The sequence below is a fragment of the Mandrillus leucophaeus genome, unplaced genomic scaffold (assembly GCF_000951045.1).
Source record: "Mandrillus leucophaeus isolate KB7577 unplaced genomic scaffold, Mleu.le_1.0 Scaffold13, whole genome shotgun sequence".
Taxonomy (NCBI): domain Eukaryota; kingdom Metazoa; phylum Chordata; class Mammalia; order Primates; family Cercopithecidae; genus Mandrillus; species Mandrillus leucophaeus.
This window is the reverse complement of record NW_012101254.1, coordinates 2,435,545-2,453,612: the sequence shown is the minus strand read 5'-3', so window position 1 is coordinate 2,453,612 and position 18,068 is coordinate 2,435,545. Positions and strand designations below refer to the sequence as shown.

Sequence of the window (18,068 nt, the reverse complement as noted above, 5' to 3'; positions counted from 1 at the left end):
TCACTGCAAGCTGCGCCTCCCGGGTTCACGCCATTCTCCTGCCTCAGCCTCCCGAGTAGCTGGGACTACAGGCGCCTGCCACCTCGCCCGGCTAAGTTTTTGTATTTTTAGTAGAGACGGGGTTTCACTGTGTTAGCCAGGATGGTCTCGATCTCCTGACCTCGTGATCCGTCCGTCTCGGCCTCCCAAAGTGCTGGGATTACAGGCTTGAGCCACCGCGCCCGGCCCACTTATTACTGTTTATTATGCCACATATAATTTACTTGTTTAATGTTGTGTGGTCTGTCTCTCCCACCAGAATGTAATGTTCCTTGAGGGCAGGGCTTGTGGTTTTTTCACCGTAGGATCTTTAGCACCTAGAATGGTGCCTGCATATTGTAGGTGTTCAGGAAATGTTTTTGAATAAACAAATGATGAATGAATTTAACATAAAATTCCTCCAACAGAAATTTTATATGACTTTCTAGTGCTCTAAGTAAATAAGAGTTGAACATTTTTCTCTTGTCTTTATTTGTAGAATGACAAAGGACAGATCCCTGCTGATGTTGTTCCAGACCCAGTAGATATGCCGTTAGAGATGGCTGACGCCGCAGCCACTGCTAAGGAAATCAAGCAGATGCTCCTAGATGCGGTGCCTCTGTCATGTAACATCTCAAAGGCTATGCTCCCAAATTATGATCATGTCACTGGCAAGGCAATGCTTACGTCACTTGGCCTGAAGTTGGGGGATCGTGTCGTTATTGCAGGACAGAAGGTACAGTAAGTAGCTGCAATCTCTGAAGCCAAGGTTGTTATGTCCATGACCTATGTTTAGGGGCACAGAGAGTAAGGTCAGAGTTTCGAGTTTTTTAAAAAAGGTTCAACCTGTAGGTAGAAAGATGCTTAATGGAAAATGTAAAACTTGGATACGAATTTACTGTTAAGTTATGCTTTAAGAATATGAACTACTTGAACTTAATAATGAAGACATCTTTATTTGAATAAAAAGTGGAGTGGAGTAGAACTTCTTGAGTGAATTTAGAGGCATGAGCTGAGGGATGATCTAGGGTGGAGGATTTTCTTTGCAGTCCCCTCTTCCCCCAGTGGTGCTTCTCCGACTGCTGCTACTCCATAGAAATGGAGCACAGGAGACCCTTGCTGTTCGTGGGTGTTTGTCTTTGGGTTGCCACAAATAGGGCAGTCTGAGATACTGTGTAGCCTGGTGATAAGGATTTATGTGGAAAAGAGGACTCCTCCTACTCCCGTCATCCAGACACCTTTTTTCCTCCCAAGCTTTTGTTTCCATATTGCATTCGTTTATTACCAGTTGCTTTTAAAAAATATCTCATATGGGAGGTTTTCTTGTTTTTTCTTTTTTAAATTAATTATTTTATTATATTTTAAGTTCTGGAATACATGTGCAGAACATGCAAGTTTGCTATGTAGGCATACATGTGCCATGGTGGTTTGCTGCACCCATCAGCTTGTCGTCTGTATTAGGTATTTCTCCTAATGCTATCCCTCCCCAGCCCCCCACCCTCAGTTTTTTCTTAATATTGAGGTTAATAGGGAGCTTGGTATGGAGAATGGAATAGGGAATTCCTGCTTGGATATTGAATTTCCCAACATAGTTGCATCCCAATTTTTTTTTTTTTTTTGAGAAGAGTCTTACTTTGCTGCCCAGGCTGGAGTGCAGTGGCACAGTCATAGGTCACTGTAGCCCTGAACTCCTGGGCTCAAGCGACCCTCCTGCCTCAGCCCCTGGAGTAGCTGGAACTACAGGCGTGTGCTACTATCCAGCCTATTAGGATTCTTATGTCTTCTTGGAAATTGACTCCCTTATTATTATTTAATGTTCCTTTTTATCCTTGGTAATGTTCCTTGTTCTGAAGTGAGAGCAAGGAACGTTACCAAGGATAAAAAGGTAATGTTGAGAGAGTGAATTTTTAAAAACTTCCATGGTGAAGTAAAGTTGCAAGAGTAGGACCGTTGGAATTACTAATAATTCCCAAAAGTTATTCTGATTTATCTTTTCTTTAGGTTGGTACATTAAGATTTTGTGGAACAACTGAATTTGCAAGTGGGCAGTGGGCCGGCATTGAACTGGATGAGCCAGAAGGAAAAAATAATGGAAGTGTTGGGAAAGTCCAGTACTTTAAATGTGCCCCCAAGTATGGTAAGGTTGATATTATTTAACTCAGTAAGCATTAATTAAAAATAATCAAGTTCTACGCTTTTACAGTTGTTAAATAAAACTTTTCTCCTGATTACTTATGTGATAAATGAGGGGCATGTGGAGGTAGGGAGGACTTTTTAAAGGTAGGAGATAGTTATGTTTATTTACCCTGATGGGAGGTGACGTGAGAGCGAGAAATGGTAGTTGCAGGAGAGAAAGGGGACACTTATAGAAGGAAAGGCCTGAAAAACTTAAAAGGGAAATGGAATTCAGTATAAGAATTAGCCTTACTTTAGATCAGGTGCAGCTTTCCACTATTTTGTTTTATTTTATTTTATTTATTTTTTGAGATGGAGTCTGGCTCTGTCGCCCAGGCTGGAGTACAGTGGCGCAATCTCGTCTCACGGCAACCTCTGCCTCCCAGGTTCAAGTGATTCTTCTGCCTCAGCCTCCTGAGTAGCTGGGATTACAGGCACTTGCCACCATGCCTGGATAATTGTTGTATTTTCAGTAGACACAGGGTTTCCCCACATTGGCCAGGCTGGTCTCGACCTCCTGACCTCAAGTGATCTGCCCACCTTGGCCTACCAAAGTGCTGGGATTACAGGCATGAGCCACCGTGCCTGGCCAACCATGAGTTTCAGAGGCCATGATGGAAAGGTTTAGGAGGGTGTCTGGTAGTGACTGGTGAAGAGCGCGTCTGATGGGATTGCCTCAGTGATGTTTTTGGGAAAGTGTCTTTCTTGGGACTGGTCTCTTGGGTGGCTTTTAGTGGAGGGACAGTGATGAGAGAGGTGTTTTCATTAGTAGGCTGTGAGCTGTTGGACTGCCCTTGATTCTTGCTGCCAGCAGTATAGTGATTGGGAGAAGGCCTCTGACCAGGGGCACGCCCAGCTGTGCAGACCTCCCTTAAGTCCTGCTCCTGGTGGTGTCGTGGCCAAGGGAGGGACTTGGTTATCAAGGAAGTACAGAGCTCTGGAGGTCATGAAGAACCTGGAAAACTGGAAAAATCAAGCAAGGCCAACTTTACGACCACACTCCTGAGGTTTCTTTGAAACTCTGCGAGGTTTCTTTCTCTTTCTGACAAATGTTTCAGTAAATTCTGACAAATGTTTAAGTAAATTCTTTCTGACATGTTTAGGTAAATTTATTCTTCCTCTCTCTCATACACACCTATCCTGCCTATTGATTTCAATTTGATTTTGTAGTTACTTTCTATGTTGTGAATATTTTTCCTTGAAATGAAATACTCTTCTAGAACGTTATTTCCACGATTGTGTAGTGTTCATCTTGTGGCCTGATGGTGAGGTGGTGTGGTATGATGATGATGAAGGGTATGGACTTTGGAGTCTGACTGCTTGTGTGTGAATCGATTTCTTTACTTACCAGCTATGTGACTCTGTTTCTCTTCTTGTGCCTCAGTTTTTCTTCTGTGAAATAGGGATGACACTATCATAAGGACTAGTGCAAGAATTAAATGTGTTGGTGAAAGTATAAAGCACCTAGAACAGTGCTTGATTCCCTGTAAGCACTCAGCAGATGAGAGCTGCTGGCTATCACGCATTTATCAAAATTACTAGTTTCCTTTCATCACACACTTAGGATGGAATCTCATTTTTTTGGTCTATTAAAACTTTTTGTTTGTTTATAAAAATGCTTATTGTATAAGATTTGAAAATGAGGAAAATAAAAATTCTGCATTTTTATTTGATATCCTAATATAATTTCCCTAAATCTTTACATATTGTTTGAAAATGTGATTTTGAATAGCTCCATTTCCTTTAATTTTTCCAGTTTGATTCATGAAAATTTCTGTATTTTAATTTGTATTTATCTTATTGTGGTGAAATAGAGCACTTATTAAAGTGTTTTGTTGTAGTATAGGTATTTTTTATGTTCCTTGGCAATTGCCTGTTCATATTATTTTCCCAGTAAAAATTGGGATATTAGTGTGTCTTTTTAAAAAAAGGATGAGTTTTAAAATACATACTTATGATATTAAGCTTTATTTATTATGGATATTTTGTCCAGCTTGTCATTTGCCTTTGACCCTCAATTGCAATGTTTTTTGGACATGTAGTTTCATGGCTTAAAGTCTTTTCTTTTATAAATTCTTATATTGCTTTTATGCTTTGATAATTCTTCCTAATCTAAGGATTAGTTATACATTTTATGTTTCTTTAAATGTTTATATTTTTCATTTTATTTTTAGTTGACACATAATAATTGTACCTATTTATGGGGTACAGAGTGATATTTCTGTGTAATGTAAGGTATAATGATTAAATCAGGGTAATTAGGATATCCATCACCCCAAACATTTATCATTTGTGTTGAGAACATTCAAAATCCTCTCTTTTAGCTTTTTGAACATATACAATAAATTGTTGTTAACCGTCTTCACCCTGCAGTGCTGTAGAACACTAGAACTTATTCCTCCTGTTTAGCTGTAATGTAAATGTTTTAATTTTTATACTTAATTATGTAATCTATTTGGAATTTATTTGGTTAGTAGTCTGAGGTTAAGAATTTAATTTTAATTTTCCTCCAGTAGATTACTTTGCCACCTGTCAAGCAGACTAAGGGCAGGATCAAAAGCCTTTAGCAACACATGGGGCAGAGGTAAATCAGAATTATGGGAATAATTTAGATTGCCAGCAGAACACATTGGGACTCCCAAACTCTCATTGTCCCGAGGGGAGGTGTGCTTGATTAGCACAAAGCTGGATACTCCCAGGACCTGCCTCCATCCTCTTATATGTACTTAAGGGCAAGTTGTGGGGCAGGGGTCATGTGTTAGATTGTGTGAAAATGGGTGTAACCCTTGACAGTCTTGGGAGCCCCAGATCATGGCTAAGCTACTTAGGTGGAGGTGAGGGGAGTTGGGGAATCCCCTGGCTAATCAGAAGCCAAGGAATTTCTCAACAACGGTTTTCTCTCTTGCTAAATCTATCATCTTTTCCCTTTGGCTTGTTGTGCTGCTTTTATTATAGATCAAGTTCTTATCAATGCTATGGTATATTTCAGGATTGTTTTGTTCTATTGATCTGTTAATTCTCATACGTATTAGATTTTTTAACTGTAGAAAATGATAAGTTTTAATAGTTGGGTGGTATTACTGTTTTTATGTCTTTTATTAATTACCAAAGTGAATATATATACTTGGTTTACTAAAGTCAGATTGTATGGCAGGGCTTATTACAAAACTCTCTCTTAGCTTGTTTTTCTCTGCCCTCGAATCCTGCTCCTTAGAAGCAAGAACTTTTTCAACGCTTTTAGCTGTATCATCTGATATTAATATCTGTATTTGTAAATCATATGTTTACATGAATCTTTCTTGATTTTTCCAGTTTGAGACATCTAGTGAGTTTGTATTCTGAAGAGAAAGATTTAGTGCGCTACATGAGACGATAGAGTATTACCTTAAATATACGGAGAGAATGTGAAACCCATTGTAACAGTTTCTTGGTTGACTGGTTTTTGATATGGGATGTCCTTCAGTAGCTTTCTGACAAAGGACTCATGAGAAGTAAATGTGTTGAGTCCTTCTATTCTAAACACGTTGATTTCTCGCCTCATACTTCATGCGATAATTTGGGATAAGGAATGTTAGGTTGGATTTCATATTCTCTGAGTATGTTTAAGGAGATACTCTAGTGTCTCAGGTACAGTTTGACAGACTTTTTCTGTAAGGGGCCACATAGTAAATGTTTTAGGCCTTGTGGGCTCTGCACTTTCTGGTGCACTTGCTACTCAGCTCTGCTGTCATAGTAAACAGGCAGCCATAGGCAGTGTGTAAGCAAATGGATATGGCTACATTTCAGTAAAACTAGACCAATAAACAGGCAGTAGCCAGGATATGGCTGTTGGGCCATAGTTTACCAACTACCATCCTGAGCTTCCAGTGTTGCCGTTCAGAAGTTTCGAAGTATTGTTGTACAGATTATTTAGTATAAAATGAAAAAACAAAAAGTAGGTAGAGGTTTTTCCATCTTCTATTTTTGACCCTTTCTTCCTTCTAGGAAGCTTTTAGTATTTTTTCTTCTTTTCTTTTTTTTTTCCTTCAGAGTTCATACCATTTTTATTCCTTACCGATATTTTAGTGGGGGTTGGAGAAGAAGAATTGGAGTTAAACATGGCCCACTGAACACAGCTTTATCTGGAAATTTGTTATTTTTGTCTTTCCAAATAATTCTTCATCATGTGTTTGTTTTTAGTTAAGCCTTACAGTTACATGTCGAGATTTGAGAAAAATCCTATCAATAATTCAGTTAGCCTGAGTAACTGAGTAATAGAGGTTGCCCGTATACTATGCATCCAGTCATTGCTTTACATTTAGTTTTGGTTCTCTGAAATGCTTTGGTTAATAAAAAAAAAAAAGAAAAATGCAAACTATATAGATGAGGTTTTATATACTGTAGAAATCTTTCTAAGCCGTAGAATTAAATGTTTAATTTAATACACAGATATACTTTAGCTTACAGAAATTTCCTGAGGAGATTTTTTTTTTGTTAGAAAATATATTATTTATAGTGAAGTAGAGGTGTCACTATTCATGATAGAGGTTATATCAGCCAAGGTTGCCTTCATATTGATAAAAATACCTTATTCACTTGTAATCATAAACATTATTCCAGTAAAAGAGGTACATTTTCTCTCCTTTTTGTCTTTTTGCCTGTGTGATCACCATAATAAGTTAAAATGAAATAGCTCTTACATAATGAAAGGAGAAAAGAAAAAAGAGAAAGCCAACATACCACAGCCTAGACAATTCCACCCAGCACTGCTGCCTCCAGCAGTCTCTCCTCTCCCCACTCCAATTAATTTAGCCCTCTACCCCATCCCACTTTGTTAGCGGGGAGGTTCACCAAATGATGGGACTTGCTCAGAAGAGAAACATGTTATGGTCAGTGGAAGTTGAAGAGAAAGTACAAAAAGATGGAGAGGGCTGCCGTTCTCTTTTAATAATTGTGAGAGGATTTACTAATCCTGAAAAGTGTCCTTCAGTGACTGATCCCCGATCTAGACTTTGGCCCTTCAACTTGCTGCTGTCCAAAAAAATCACACATTTTCCCTGAGATGAAGAAAAACATAATTTATTGAACATGGTTATGACATTAATGACACAAACAAATTAGAAAAATACTCCATAGCCTGACTTCTCTTATAAATGTTTATTTTAGGTTTCTTCCAATCCTGCCTGCTGCCTGTATTCCCACATACAATTTTTCACAAATGGTACAGTGTAATCAAATATATAACTTAATTTTATTTCCTTTTTTTTTTTTTTTTTTTGAGACAGTCTCTCTGTCTGTCGCCCAGGCTGGAGTGCAGTGGCCTCCCAGGTTCAAGCGATTCTCCTGCCTCAGCCTCCCGAGTGGAATTACAGGCATGCACCACTGTGCCTGGTTAATTTTTGTATTTTTAGTAGAGATGGGGTTTTGCCATGTTGGTCAGGCTGATCTTAAACTCCTGGTCTTGGGTGATCCGCCTGCCTTGGCCTCCTAAAGGGCTGGGATTACAGGTGTGAGCCACCGAGCCTGGCCTGATTTACTTTTCATATTTTTATATATTTCTACATAATCTTTATTGTCTTATAATGTTATAATGATATAGTGGTTTATGGATATAGTTAATTCATCATATTGGCAGACAATTATGTTTTCTCCTACTTATGAATAATATTACAGTGATGACATACTCAGATATAAAACCTTTTCCTCCTATTTAGAGTATTTTCTCATGATTCATTTCCAGAAGTGTGATTGGGTCATTGTAGTAAACTAGAAATTGTGGCAGCTCTTGAAATGTATTTTTTTCTTTTAGTATACAGATGAAACCTCGTAACCTTTGTCAGTACTGTTAAATATAATTATTTCTTTAAAATTCTATAAAGTAGACTAGGTCAAGATTTTTGTTTTCTAAAAAGATCGTACAAATTTACATTTTCAGTGTATAAAATAATTTCTGTCATCAAACCTGTCCAACACTGGTTGTAATCATCATCATCATCATCGTCATCATTATCACCAAGCTTGAGAGAGAAAGAGAGAGGGTGTGTGTATGTGTGTGTGTGTTAGGGAAGGCAAATAATTTAGAGAAAGAATAGAAAGTCATGGAAAATCTCATAGATAGGAGACAGAAGAGAGAACATTGTGAATAAGTTAAAAAAAGATAGGAAAATCAGGATAAAGTAGTATGGACTCTGAGGTGGGAGAGAATTTTAAGATTAGCAGAAAAGTAGTGGAGTTGGTACTTTTTAGTTATTAACAAAGCACTCACTTCTTATAGAGTCTCCAGCATTTCTACCTTGCTTTAAAACAAGTTGTTTTTAATATATTCCGTTTTAGTCATAATGTATATTTGCTAGATGGTAAACACTCAATGAAAGAGTGTAATACACATATTATGGCTTTATTTTCACTTTTTAAATATCTTAGCCAGATTATCTTGGTATTTATAGTTTATATTCACTATCTTTAATGTCAGTGCATTCTTCTTATACTGGTTATTTTATTGTGTGGATAAACTCCTTTTTGATGGAATTTTGTACTCCCAACTGCTACAGATAGGCAACCCCTGCCCCTGCCGCTCCCCTCCCCAGTGCACACTGTATTGTTTCCGATTGTCAGGACCTGAGGGCCAGGCCTTTTAGGAAGATTATATTTTATAGTCAGAAAGCTTTATTTTATGCCTGCTATGTGTAACACACTGTAATTAGGTACGGGGGGAATGCAGAGTTAAGTAACATTTAAATTTTGTCTTTAAAGGTGTTAGTCTGGAAGAGAGATAAGACATGGGCATAAAAAGCTATAATGTGGGATAAATATAACTTCCAAAGGAGATATAAGTTGGCATGGAAGAATAGGTTTTTATGCTCTATAGCTCACTATTATTTGCCAATTGCTTAGAAATAATAGAAAACTATTAATATTACCTTTACTCGTTTCTCTTTCTCCTGAATTTCACTTAACAACTGAAATGTGGTTCTTACATTATTGATGTGTGGTTAGTCTCGAAAACTAGACTGTAAGCTCTTTGAGGGTAAGTACTGTGTCTTACATTTTTTTTCCCCTCTCATCATAGGACATACGGTGGGCATTAAAGGTTTATATTAAAGATTTATATTACTAATTAGATGTACTTGTTCCTTTATTTGAAATGTTTTAACTGTTTAACACTAAAATTCTGCATTCTCCCTTAGGTATTTTTGCACCTCTTTCAAAGATAAGTAAAGCAAAAGATCGAAGGAAGAATATAGCACACACTCCTTCTACAAAAGCTGCCGTGCCTCTCATCAGGTCCCAGAAAATTGACATAGCTCATGTAACATCCAAAGTAAATACTGGTAGGTCAAACCACAAAGTTATTTGGTATTTTAGTTCTGCTTCAGTATTTTAATTTTATTTGTAGAATTCCTACTATTTAGATTGCTTCACTTTTTTTTGTTAGCCAACTATGAAACCTGAATTTAATAAAACCTGCATCTTACGTGTTTTTAAACCTCAATTTTAATGACTTCAGTCCCTAACAAATGTATTTCAGATTTGTTCCTTCCTTTTTTCCCCTTACCGTCTCCATACTTTTATCACACATAATCTATCCTCAAAGCTAGATTTCATACTTTCATCAAACTTTTATGGAACAAAACTAGTTTTAGGCTCCTCGCCTATTGAAGGATGTTTAGTGACTTCTCTTTTACCAGAAAAAAGTTCTGACTCCTGAAACTAGCAGTTGCGGCTCTCTTTCTTTATTGATAGAGTCTCGCACGGCTTCCGTAGGTGAACTAGTTTATCGTATCTCTTCCTGTCTTTTACGTACGTTTTCTCACTCCTCCCTTCATACTTTGTCTCATGCTATTTATCTGGGTGCCGTAATTTGACGTCTGCCTTTTGAGGTCCTCACCATTTTTTCGACTTCTTATTCCTATCCTGTTTCTCATTCCTATCCTGTTTATCCATGAATGCTTTCTTGATAACTCCAGTTCACTTTAATCTCCTCATTCCCTAACTTTGTATGTACTTTTTATCCATACTGCCCAATTGTTATTTGTTATCTTGGGTTTTGTCCTCTGATTGCTTTATTTGTGCAAGTGTCCTATTCTCTCAGCAAAATTTCAAACTTGAACTGAACCATGAGAGCAAATTGTAGTGTTGTTTTCACTGTAGTAATGCACAAAATAGGTGCTCAATAAATACTTGCTAATTTGTAAATACTTGAGGTGGAAAGCTTTCTACCAGGATGAAAGGAATTTGTCCAAGAATTCGACTGGCCTTTATATTCTGTTCCGCTGGGCTATTTGAATATCCCTGTGTCAATACTGCACTCCATTATAAGTAGTTTTTAAAAATAAGTCCTGATGTCCAGTAGTGGAGAGCCTCTTATCTCGTTCTTGATCATTGTTTTGCCTGTTTTGGGCTTTTATAAATCACACTTCCATATATAGTTTACAATGAACTGTTAAGTTTCCTTTTAAAAATTCTGTTGAGGTTTTAACTGATGTTTTAGTTAAAGCTTAAATCAGTGTGGAAAGAACTAACATCTTTACAATAGTCAGTTTTTAAATTATGAGTTTAGAATATCTTTCCATTTAATTAGGCCCTTTGAAAATATCCCAACAAAATTGTGTAATTTTTTCTACAGATATTTTGTATCTGCCTTGTTAGGTCTATTGGTAGGTACTCCATACTTTTTGATGCTATTATAAGTAGCATCCTTTTAACCCAAAGCCCAGAAGTATACAGTAAATATAGACAGAAAGCTCCAAGAGAAGCCCCCTCTATTTCTGGTCTGAGGAGCAGAAAAGAGGTCTCCTATTAGATAGAATGTGGATGAAATTGCCTGTTGTTTTTCTTGTTTGCCTTTTCTTTCCCTTGTTTCTCTCCCATCCAGTCCCCAGGCAATCCTCCATGGTGTGGATGGGCAGCTGTGGATGCGCAGGCACCTGAAACCCCAAGGAAGGGAAATCCATGTCTCTGACCAGAGAAACTTTGGTCCAAGGACATAGATGGAATCCCCACTGGTTTTTCTTCTGTTTTCTCACTGCTTGGCCCCAGAGGCACAGTCAATCTCAGGATCGTATGACAGAGCAAGGAAACTAAAGCTTAGACATTCTACTCAGAATACCAACAAGGGATGCCCGGGAGCAGGAAGTATCAGGGAAATCATGGAGAAGAGGGAGCTCAAGAAAGAGGCCTCACAATTTTGGCTGTGAACTCCTAGGTCTTCTTGCAAGTGGTGTATGCATGGATCTGACCAAAGCCTTTGGTCTCCTTGGTAGACCACTGCTCGGGTCCCAGCCTGACTACTGGGCTGCACAGCACATGAGACAAATTCAAACAGCACTGTAGAGGCTGTGGAAACAGAACCCACATTAGAACCACAGTGTGCAGAGAGTGGTCAGGAGCTTCCACCTGGAGCCTACATGGGTGGACTGCCTGCTAAAATGCAACAGTCAACGTCCTCCATAGGATTTAAACACGACCTATTCCAGTGTCCATACATAATATTCAGAAGATACAAGATACAATTTTAAATTACCCAAAATATGAAAAACCAGGAAAGTCAACACCTCTAACAAGGAAAAAGACAGTCCAAGCATAGCAGCTTCGAGACTACATGGCCATTGCAGTGAACACATAAAGATTTTAAATAATATAACCACACTCTAAGAATTAAGGGTGTAGCTGGGCATTGTGGTGCACGCCTGTAGTCCCAGCTACTCCAGAGACTGAGGCAGGAGGATCACTTGAGTCCAGGAATTTAGGCTGCAATGGGCTATGATTGTGCCACTGCACTACAGCCTGGCTAACAGAACAAGACACTGTTTCTTTAAAAAAAAAAAAAAAAGAAAAAAAAACATACGTGAACACTATTGAAACAAATGAAAAGAAAGTTTCAGCCAAGAAATAGAAGATATGAAAAAGAAGCAAAGATACACCCATGTGTGTTATATATATATATACACACACGCACACACACAAAAATAAGTACAAGCAGAATTGTGGAAATCTAAGACTGGTGAATTGTATCACTGCCAATATCCTGGTTGACATATTATACTTATTATGCCATAATTTTGCAAAATATTACCTTTGGAGGAAACCCAAAGTGTCCAAGGAATCTCCTTGTATTGTTTGTATAAAAACTTTAAATATTTTATAACTGAAAAATATAATGAAAAATAAAAATGTCCTCTTCAGGTTGCCTTCATAAAATGTCTCCTCTCCACCCTCTTCATTCAGTTTCTGCTGTTGGAGTTCAGGCTCTAATGGCTGGACTATGCTAATAACGTCTGACTGGTCCCTGCTTCCAGCCTCTCCCGCTGTGGTTTCGTTGCAGCCCTGCTGTCAGGAGAGTGTTATTTAACTAGACTCTGTTCATGCCAGTGTTCCTTTTCAAAGCCCAGCAGAGGCTCCTTCTTTGCAGAAGGGTTCTCAGTCCTTAGCGGGGCACTGTCACCCCCTCTGAGGTGTTACTGTGACCTGTCTGTCTAGTCTGGCTTCTCCTACATTCCGGAAGTACTCTAGTCCAGCCAAGCTGCTCACCATTTTCTGTGTCTTTCCTTAAGATTTTCTTTTTGTCCATCCAGAATGCCTGCCCTCAGCTCTTCCTCACCATATGGCCAGTATTCTCAGGAAGAAATCTGACCTGTCCCTCAGGACCCATCTCAGAATGTGATCATCTTGATGAGACATGAATTTATCTTTGTAGCCACTGTTACTGTCTCCTTCTCATATGCTAGTACTTATACTAAAACATGTCCTCATATGTCTGTGCAGTTGTTATCCAGTATGTTTTCAGAAGTGAGTAAGACTTAGATAATGAGGGATGCATGTACTTTAAAAAATACATTTTATGTTTAATGTTAAAATTTTAATGTTACAATTCTTGCTGAAAGTGTTTCATTTTTGCGTCCAAGGATTAATGACATCAAAAAAAGATAGTGCTTCTGAGTCAACACTTTCATTACCTCCTGGGGAAGAACTGAAAACTGTGACAGAGAAAGACGGTAATATACCTTGTAACCTCTGTTTCTCAAAATTGAACTTTTGATGGAACTTTAAATTAATAGTCGGAAAATAGTTTATATGGAGGTTAAGTTTTAAAGTTGGTAAGGGAGAAATTATAGTCAAAACTAAACTTGGAAATCACTGAAGCAGCTCATACCAAGCTATATACATTATATTTTGTGTGTGTAAAACACTGTACTATGATTCTTTTGTCTTACTTAAATTAGATAACTACTGGACTAGATTTAAGAAAATAAAAGGAAATTCCATAATATAGATAGCTCTACACAAACGTTTCATTTGCCTTTAGCTATCAAATCATTAGATGAATTGAGCATGAGTATTCCTACTTGCCTCCTGGTTTAACTCAAAACATCTTAATATTAAGCTTTTGTTGCCTTAAAATATACTAATATCATGTTTAATTTTTGTATAAATAAGATGGAACTCTGTGTCATCTAAGGTGAGAGGTGAGTGATGGTCATTAGATTAAGTAGTCAGTTTACATCAATTGATGTGGTGACACCTCGTATATAAGATTGTGATCTTACCGTGGGAATCCTTAAAATATTATTGCTTGTGTTATAAAATCTTTTATAGATAAACTACAGTTGCTATTTGGATGAAATCAGACATTTAATTTGACACTAGATAATCCATAATTGAGGAAGTTAAATGAAGAGTTTCAGAAAGATTTGCCTCGACGAGCTGCTTCTTGGTCCACATCTTATTTTCCGCAGTTTGACACGTTCTTTTTCTTTATCTGTTGCAGTCGCCCTGCTTGGATCTGTCAGCAGCTGCTCCTCTACATCTTCTTTGGAACACAGACAGAGCTACCCCAAGAAACAGAATGCAATCAGCAGTAACAAGAAGACAATGAGCAAAAGCCCTTCCCTTTCATCCAGAGCCAGTGCTGGTATCTATGGCTTTTTCAACCAGGCTTTCTTGGTGTTTTTTATCTTGGTTTGTTTGTAAGTAGATTTGCTCTTTTTAAATGTGTAGAAGGAACCCTTTACTTCAATCAGATTGAACTACTTTTACTCTTCCCCCGCCTCCCCCTGAGCCTTAAGCCTTAAGACTTTGCATTTATTTTCATGTAATTCATTCTTAGTGGTTTCACCTCATCTGAATTTAGCCTCTTCATAGGACTTTGTGTCATCTTCATATTTAAAAAGCATGCGTTCTCTGTTTTTATTCAAGTGGTTGTTTCAAAACTATGTTTGCTTAAAACCTAGGAGAAGGTCAGAGGTCCTCTCCCAGGATGGCAATACCAGCCAGTTCTGAGACAGCTTTTTTAACTAGCCGTGAACCTGCATAATCTCACTCAGTCCACATTTCTTCAGTTATTTGTAAAGATAGGTAAAACACTTTATCAGACTTCCTTTTGAAATGACATAGATTTTGTCTGTTGCAGTTCACTTATTTGCTGCCTACACAGTGAACTTGTCCGGAAAGGCAAAAGCCATCCTGGCAAAAATTGTTCTTCATGAGCCCCTTTATTACCAGAGTCTTTTTTAGTACTTCTATTAATAGTACTTGTACTGAACCAACATTTTTTTATGGAAAATGTTCATGACAGATTTTTAAAAAAATACTTGATGGGAAAAAACCTCCCAAACTCTCAACAATAACATTGACATAATAAGCCTAAACATTGGGATCCTAAAAGTAGAGAACCTGAAAGTTTTGCCTGAAGTTGTTTGCCTGGAGTATTTATTCTCTAAATGGCTTCCTCTCTCCATACCCCCACCAGTTTGTTGTCTTTATGTTGTGAGGAGCAGAGGTGAGAAGGTACAGTGCTGACACAGCCGTCCTGTTTGTCCGAATTTCATTCACGTTTTAAGGCCCCCTTCATTTGGCATTTGCACTTTTGACATTTATTTGATTTTAAAATTTATATGTGGGTATGGAATTTTTTTAACCTTCTAAACAAAGTAGTCTAGCATGCCTATATATTTACCTTTTAAAAAATAAATTTGAGGGTTATGTTGACTTAATAGTGAAGATGAAGAGAGTTATCAGAGTGAGAAAGAGGACCTTTCAAAGAGGGAGATGGGCAGAGAATGGGAGATATGGGAAAGTCTGTGTTGGGAACCCCAGAGACATTTACTTAAAACATGTTTCTCGAGTGAGTAGATATTCCACTTTTTCTGTAGATTTGCATTTGAGGGAGATGTAGACGGCAGAGAACGAACAATAATGGAAAGTTAGGTTAAAAAATTAGAGAAAGAAGAATAGAAATAAAGGATTTGGGAAATGGGAAAGGTAGGGACCTCAGCCTCATCATATCCCATAGTTTTTTACTTTTTTTTTTTTTCTTTTATTAAAGACAAGGTCTTGCTCTGTCACCCAGGTGGAGTGCAGTGTTGCAATCATAGCTACTGCAGCCTTCTACTCCTGGACCCACATGATCCTCCCACCTTGGCCTCCCAAAGTGCTGGGATTTACAGGCGTGAGCCATCATGCCTAGCCTGTGTCCCACTTTTGAACTTGCCATCTTTGGTTCATTGTCTACAGGCAACAAGGGGACGGGCCTGAGGATTTCTGGTCACTGAGTCTTGGTTTTAATCTAGGTGTACCACTTACTGGCTGTTGACAGTGTGTCTTAGTTAATTCCTGAGTTTGTATCTTATTTTTCAGTATAATTTTTAGGAAAAGCACTTTATAAACTATGAAATGCTGTAGAATATTAGTTATGATGAGGGCCTAGAACTTGTATAATCCAGACCTTCTCCATGGGTTTATGTTCCTTGTTTAGTTGCTGTGTTTTTGGTCTCTTCTTTTTTCACAATATGACTTATCCTCCATCCCATGCCCTCCTCCAGAGTTCTCTACTCCCTCTCAGATGGCAGCTCTTCAAATCTCTGTTTATGTAGTGACGGGACAAGGCTCAAGCACCCACCTCTTCTCTTTCAGCTGTTATATTTGAACAGCTTTCTAGATCGTATTTCTCTAGGACTTCTATATTTAATAGTGGGCGTTTCAAGGTTTAGTTTTGAATGAATCAAGTTGAGAGGGCAGTGGTTTTGTTCTTAATAACAAAATCAATTTAGGATAATTGGGACCGTATAGCAATTTAACCTTCAAATCGTGCTACCTTTGGCTAGTCACAGTGGCTCATGCCTGTTATCCTAGAACTTTGGGAAGCTGAGGTGGGAGGATCACTTGAGCCCAGGAGTTTGAGACCAGCTTGGTCAACACAGCGAGACCCTGTTTCTTAAAAGAAAGAAAAAGTCAAATCACATGACTTTTTATATAATTTACACTGAGTCTAAGTGAACTATTAATAATATAATTCTAGTATTTTAGTAGAATAGAAATTGGCAAACTATGGCCCATAGGCCAAATCTGACCTACCACTTGTTTTTGTAAAGTTCTTTGGAATCCAGCCATGCACATTTTAAAAAAATGTATTGTTTGTATTTACTTCCATGCTGCAACGGCAGAGTTCAATAGTTGTGGCAGAGGTATGGCTAGCAAATCCTAACATATTTACTGTCCAGCTCTTTGCAGAAACAGTTTGCTGTGACCCCTCTTCTAGTAGAAATGCTGCAGGCAATATTGGCAGAGTTGGTACTTTACCAGGGATAAGGTTTTGTGAATTTCCCATGGCAGTAATTTTCCCAGGAAACTCTTCACGTTTCCTTTGAGTAACTTGACCTCACACGTGAGAAATACGACTGTAGATGACTTATGTGATGAAAGGCATCAGATATCAAAATCACCAACTAACTAGACTAGTTAGAATACCTAGTGTGATTTTTTTGGCTAATGTGCTTTTTGAGTTTTTCTCCTTTTGTTTTTTCTCCTGTTTTCCTGCCCTGCCCCTGTGTCCCTCCCTGACTTGAACAGGTTTGAATTCCTCAGCAACATCTACAGCAAATAATAGCCGTTGTGAGGGGGAACTCCGCCTCGGAGAGAGAGTGCTAGTGGTAGGACAGAGACTGGGCACCATTAGGTTCTTTGGGACAACAAACTTCGCTCCAGGTAACTCATCTGCGTATTTGCTTAACTTGAATTCTTTAGAATACAAAAGGTTTAAAATTTTACATGTAAATAGAATTTAATTGTAGAGAAATCTTGATGAACAGTTTTTATGGATGGCAGCTATAGCACAGAAAATGTGAAACAATGATGAACACTCAGACTGTGTTTACTCAGGTGGATGGTTACCCATACATTTTTTTCTTGCCACTTGTGTTTTAAATGGTCAGTGTTAAAAATCAGTTGTCATTCTCCAGTTTTACTCCTACTGATTGCTGGGTGTGCTAAGTGACAGGCAAACATTTTAGGATTAGATTTTTGCTAAGGATAGTCTTTAAAATAAGTAGTAAATAATGAGTTAACTGTATACCTTTTTATCAGAGTGGCTTGCAGAGAAAAGCACACAAAAGGGCTCAAAATATATTTTTTTGGGGGGCTCTTAAAAATACATGTTTGTGTATTTATATATTCATTCCAATCTATACTTAACATTGTGTTTCCAAAAGTAAAGATTACTTTCTATTTTTTTTTTTTTTTTTTGAGATGGAGCTTTGCTCTCATTGCCCAGGCTGGAGCGCAATGGCATGATTTCGGCTCACTGCAACCTCTGTCTCCTGGGTTCAAGTGATTCTCCTGCCTCAGCCTCCTGAGTAGCTGGGATTACAGGCATGTGCCACCACGCCCAGCTAATTTTGTATTTTTAGTAGAGATGGGATTTCTCCATGTTGGCCAGGCTGGACTCAAACTCCCAAACTCAGGTGATCTGCCCGCCTCGGCCTCCCAAAGTGCTGGGATTACAGGTGTGAGCCACCGTGCCCGGCCGGATTACTTTGTTTTGTATTGTCAGTGATTAATAATTTTAAACAGAAGTCGGTTGAACGAAAATAAGTTTGTATATTTTAAATAGCAATATACTA

The 18,068-nt window shown here is 38.1% G+C and overlaps 1 protein-coding gene across 2 annotated transcripts in view; it reads left to right on the top strand.

Moving 5' to 3' along the window:
• Positions 1-18,068, top strand: part of CLIP4 (CAP-GLY domain containing linker protein family, member 4) — an 83,993-nt gene that overhangs the window by 45,452 nt on the left and 20,473 nt on the right. For both annotated transcript variants that reach the window (XM_011972568.1, XM_011972569.1), the window contains exons 7-12: positions 518-754; positions 2,020-2,155; positions 9,360-9,503; positions 13,077-13,166; positions 13,940-14,083; positions 17,020-17,154. In XM_011972568.1, the coding sequence (XP_011827958.1) occupies positions 518-754; positions 2,020-2,155; positions 9,360-9,503; positions 13,077-13,166; positions 13,940-14,083; positions 17,020-17,154 (886 nt within the window). The remainder of the gene's footprint in view (positions 1-517; positions 755-2,019; positions 2,156-9,359; positions 9,504-13,076; positions 13,167-13,939; positions 14,084-17,019; positions 17,155-18,068) is intronic.